The sequence below is a fragment of the Anneissia japonica genome, unplaced genomic scaffold (assembly GCF_011630105.1).
Source record: "Anneissia japonica isolate Jap-2015-1 unplaced genomic scaffold, ASM1163010v1 scaffold3934_len446420_cov169, whole genome shotgun sequence".
Lineage (NCBI taxonomy): Eukaryota > Metazoa > Echinodermata > Crinoidea > Comatulida > Comatulidae > Anneissia > Anneissia japonica.
Genome location: NW_022723069.1, coordinates 299,118 through 304,193, shown reverse-complemented (window position 1 = coordinate 304,193; position 5,076 = coordinate 299,118). Strand labels below are relative to the sequence as shown.

The following is a 5,076-nucleotide window of genomic DNA, read 5'->3' as shown; positions in this document are numbered from 1 at the left end:
AATAATACATACATACACTAAATCCTCTTATGAAAACTACTAAATGGAGAATGCCACCTAAAAATAGTCTGTAACAATAATTTCTATTATAACATTAGACAAAAGGGAATGTATTATATTTTGAATCGTTTTTTTTTTCTCTCATAATGATGAAATTGTCTTTTATAGTTTCAAAAGCAAGGATTGCGAGTGGCGAAAACTATTCCAGCATTGAATGGTATCTACATTTTTACAGCATACAAGGTACATTCAGCAAGATAGCCAAAAGTAATGCATCAGCGTTGTCATCTTTCCACCCGAAGGTATTTGGTGACGCCTCGATCAGCACTAGTTACGGCACAGTTGGATCATTCTTCAGGAAATATGAATTACACAATGAAGTATTCACTGCTAATATTCCAGAACTCCTACACTCTGTCACTCCAAACGCCAAAATAATTTTCATCTTACGAGACCCCGTGGATAGGTTTTATTCCGCTTACCAATATTCCCCGTTTGGACGTCGACATGGAACTCCCGGTGATTTTCATAAGCAGACGATGAATGCTATTGAATGTTTTCAATCTTGTCTAGAATCACATTCACTTTATTACTGTGGGCACCATTTAGAATTATGTAAGGTGAGGCATTCTGTATGCAACTTTCATTAATGCTTACACTGTATACTTAGGTAGTTCCGAAAAGAACTGTTTTTTGTAGACAATGTCCCAGTATTTTATGATTCAATATAATGATAGTTATATTGTGATAGTAAAAAAACACACCAGGATTTTAAACAATGCATACTCTACATGGTTTCTTTGTGGAAATCAATTCTAACTCACTTGTTAGCGATGTTTCGTTTTCACACTGGAAGCTTTCACAAGTCGGTATGTCCAGGGGGTGGCGCCAAGATTTCTCCGACAGAGGTTCAAGGTTCCCGACGGGAGGGGAGGGGATGGTGGCGATACCCCCGACGAGGGGGACGATTTCCCAGACGAGAGCATAGTGGGCGTGGCGTGGTCGATCGTCACTTAAAATGTTTTGAAAGTGGTCCAGGGGAGAATCCCCCTAAAATCTTGACAATTTAGGGGTTTCAAAGGCTTAATTAATCGATTTTAGAGTCTACGAATACGTACAAAATACATCAGTATAACTTGTTTTCTACCCGACGAATTGTGGCTTTTTTCCAGACGGGGAGGGCCCCTAGTCTCCGCCCCCCCCCCACCCACTGGCGCCACCACTGATATCAGCTGACGATGTTGAGAAAGCTTCCACTGTGGTGGAAGTGAAACGTCGCTAACAAGTAAATTGGAATTGGATTTTCACAAAACAAACCCAGAGATTATCCTTTCTATCTGTAGACATTTAATAATTGTAATATAATATTTTCAGAGTCATTCTCATGGGCACCTTGATAAATTACCTATCGGTATGTATAGTATATTTATCTCTGACTGGCTCAATGCGTTCCCGCGAAAACAGCTATATTTCTTAACTTTAACTGAATGGGAAAACAATACTGAAACAAGATTGGCGGAGATATTTCGATTTCTTGAGCTTCGTAAGTTTTGTTCATTATTTTGTAGCATTACCGAAAGCTATCGGTGATAGCGTGTAGCAATTGCATGGAAACCGAGCTTTAAGCCTGGTTTCCATAAAATCGCTACACAGTCGCTACAGCGTTCTCACTGCAATCCTTGCACTGCGTAGCTGTCCCCACCAACGGAATCGGGAACGCTCCCTGATGATTCAACTGACCAATCGCGATTGAGTGTTTCGATTTTTAGGGAAACCAGGATTTACGACAGTCGTATGAAGCACTGAGTGCTACCTTTGTGTTAAAAGATTGAAGATTGTTAGTCTGTACTTTGTCAAAGCGTTCTTGAATTAGAAGGTCTCAAAATTTGATTGGTCTTGAAAATTGTAGGACGGACTGTAGTTTAATCAATGATTTCATTTTCGATGACATGTTAATTAAAGGCCAATGTTGTTTCTCCCACCCCCATAAGATAAGCTCTGTCCACACTATAAAATATTTATATGAATAATAAATGTGATGTGCCTATATATGTGTATGATGATGTCATATTACACCCGAATATGGGCATATCACATTTATTTATTTGACACATAAAAAGTTTGGGCAAATCTTTAATACTAGGGAACTTTCAAATGCACGACTACGGTAGGACGTAGAATTTAATGACGTCACTAAAAGTCATCTGCGCATGCGTGAACGTTAAGTTCTTCTCGTCGCGTGGATTTTAGGACGCAATTTGGCCAAACCTACGTATGCAGAGAACGTAGGACGCCCGGTAGGACGGTCACACATGAGTGATTCCGTTCTAGCGTCAAGTCGAACAAATCGAAAGCTTCCTATTATCAATGTGGACAGAGCTTAATTTATGTTATTCCACTTTCAGGTCCAACTGGAAGAATCACATTCGATGCCAAGAAACCACCAATAAACAGCAGACGATACAAAGACATGCTGCCGAAGACACGGCTGATGTTACAGGAATTTTACCAGCCATTTAATACCAAATTAGTACAACTTTTAAATGACGAAAAATTTTCATTTTCTTCTTTAAATGGTTTGACATGACACAATGTTTATTTAATTGCACATAATTATTGTAGAAAAGAGCAACATTGATGAGCTGCAACATTTTCTGTTACACAATTTAAATAAGATGTTTTTAATTTTTTAACATCTAAGCGTCTCTGTTATAATGTTCTGCTGCAATAGGTGATGAAACTTATTTTGTTTAACTATAATTTCGTATAAATAATATATATTTGGCTTTGTGTAAAGTTATTTTAGTACTTCAGAACTTCTTTCATTTCTTGTTTATGCAATTAAGGATGATTGCCGTTCTCGTTTTTGTTGTAGTGTTGTATACCAAAAAAATTCAATCAATCAATCCATCAATTGATGTATGACAAATCTTCTAGAGTAAAATTAAATCTTCCAACCAAGGTTCGAACTCGAATCGCTTTGCTCCTTTGCTGTAGGCCTATATATACACGCTGAAATCTTAACAAAAGGAGGTGTGGGGTTTTGCAGTTAAATTTGAATCGGACTGGGGGCACAGTGTTTTATTTTACTCGATTATGTATGCAGAAAACATTGGGACGATTATTAATGCACATTACCACACACGTTATACTATAAAACGTAACGAGTAAAATGACTAAAAATATCTTCATCTGCAAATTAAAACCCGGTCGATAATATTAGCATAGAATCTCTGAAACAGACTTATCAATATCGTATCATATAATATTTAATTTGTATAGATATTTAAAAAAAAATAGAATTAGGAGACTGCGTGTGAGTGCGGACATGTCGTTAACTTATTTATATTCTTTGAGGGAGAGATATTTTTTTTGTGTGAGTGATCCTGTATATCCAGTCAAAAGTCATATCTCGGTGAAACGTAAGAGAGTTCGGATGTCGGATGCTTGTTTGTAGAGCTTGAATTATAATAACTGAATAAAATGTTCAATGCGGTCATCATATTTATAATATTATTCAGTGGGACAATAGCTGAAGGTAGGTGTGCATTTCCGTTATATAACCAATAATGTGAAGAGGTGTTGTATTTATGGCAACCCCATACTTTTAGCACTACATTTATGTAACATACAATATTAAAATTGTATATCAGGCGTTGAAGCAAAACATTATGACATAGAGGCATGTAGATTGTAGAATACTGTATTTATTTTGAAAAGAAATGTCTTCAACCAAGATAGGCCTATATGTATATACCTCTGACGGGATTCGAACCTGCGAACTCTCGCTGTCAAGGCGAGCGTCATAACCATTATACCACAGAGGCTTCATTGTTGAACAGATTCAAATTACCACCAGATACAATTTATAACATAATAAGTACGGCTGGAAACAAATAGTTGCATATAATATAAATCAAGTTAGCCGTTAACTGTTAAAATATATATAAATCATCAAAGAAAGGTAAATACAGTGTTCAAGTAAAGGACATGATAATACATCGTGTAGCATAGCTCTCAACTAATGGTTTCCTATAAATAAATGAATAAAGAAATTGTGTAATGAAATGCCTCTGAGAGGATTCGAACCTGCGACCTCTCGCTGTCACAGCGAGCGTCATGTCCTTTATTCGAACACTGTATTTACCTTTCTTTGATGATTTAGGCCTATATATAATCTAACAGTGTTAACGGCTATCTTAATATATATATATATATATATATATATATATATGAATAAAGTATATATATATATATATTTATATATATATTTGTGACAGTGAGACAGTGATACATTGCTTTCTACTTATGTAAATAATTACAAATAAATATACATATAATAAAATGTAGATACTAGTCTATTGTCGTCACTATGTCTGTAGTACTACTTTTATCTAGACGTACACGTAGTGGACGGTATAGTTGCATCGCAGAGTACAACTTCCGACGGTAATGTGGCAAGCAGGGCGATAGATGCCAACCTCGATACTGATCTCCGACGCGGTTCATGCTCCTTGACAGGTAGGCCTAAGGGTACGGTGGGTTATGGGTGGACGCTAGATGGGAGGGTGGGGGTGGAGCCGATTTCACCAACTATAAGGCACATTTCCCCGATTACATAATCAGGCGGCTCAAGGCAGCCCAGTCCTTCAAAGGGGATACAGAAGGCGAGGATCCCCCACAAATTCAGACAATTGAAACATTTACTTGACTTACCTAATCAAATTTAGTGTTTCTCTACGACGCATTGTGCTTATTTCCCCTGACGGAGCAGACACGGCCGGGTTTCGACCCCCCCCCCACCCAACATTTGCGTCACCACTGGTCTATCGGTTTAATCAAGCCCAAATATTGAATTAGGGCTTACATCAATTGTAGACTGAAGGCTAAATTCTAATTTTCTTTTTAGTTTAAAAGATTCCATCAACTTTGTTTGAGTATGTACTAATTAAATTTTGGCAAAAATTTGAATTATATAAGCAATATCATATTCTGGCAGCAGGCACCATAGGAAGCTTTAAAAATATATTTACCGTGAAGTCAGTGTAGTTGGCAGGTATTATACCAATTTATATT

General features: G+C 37.1%; 2 protein-coding genes across 2 annotated transcripts in view; both read left to right on the top strand.

The window, feature by feature from the left end:
- Positions 1-146: 146 nt before the first annotated feature.
- On the top strand, positions 147-3,396 carry LOC117112086 (carbohydrate sulfotransferase 15-like). Its single transcript, XM_033255136.1, has 3 exons — positions 147-620; positions 1,375-1,543; positions 2,406-3,396. The coding sequence occupies exons 1-3, from the start codon at positions 147-149 to the stop codon at positions 2,585-2,587; spliced, it is 825 nt and encodes a 274-aa protein (XP_033111027.1). The 3' UTR covers positions 2,588-3,396.
- Positions 3,397-4,545: 1,149 nt separating this feature from the next.
- The window catches only part of LOC117112085 (matrilin-3-like), a 6,150-nt gene continuing 5,619 nt past the window's right edge, over positions 4,546-5,076 (top strand). The window contains exon 1 of the mRNA XM_033255135.1: positions 4,546-4,549. Within this exon, the coding sequence (XP_033111026.1) occupies positions 4,546-4,549 (4 nt within the window). The remainder of the gene's footprint in view (positions 4,550-5,076) is intronic.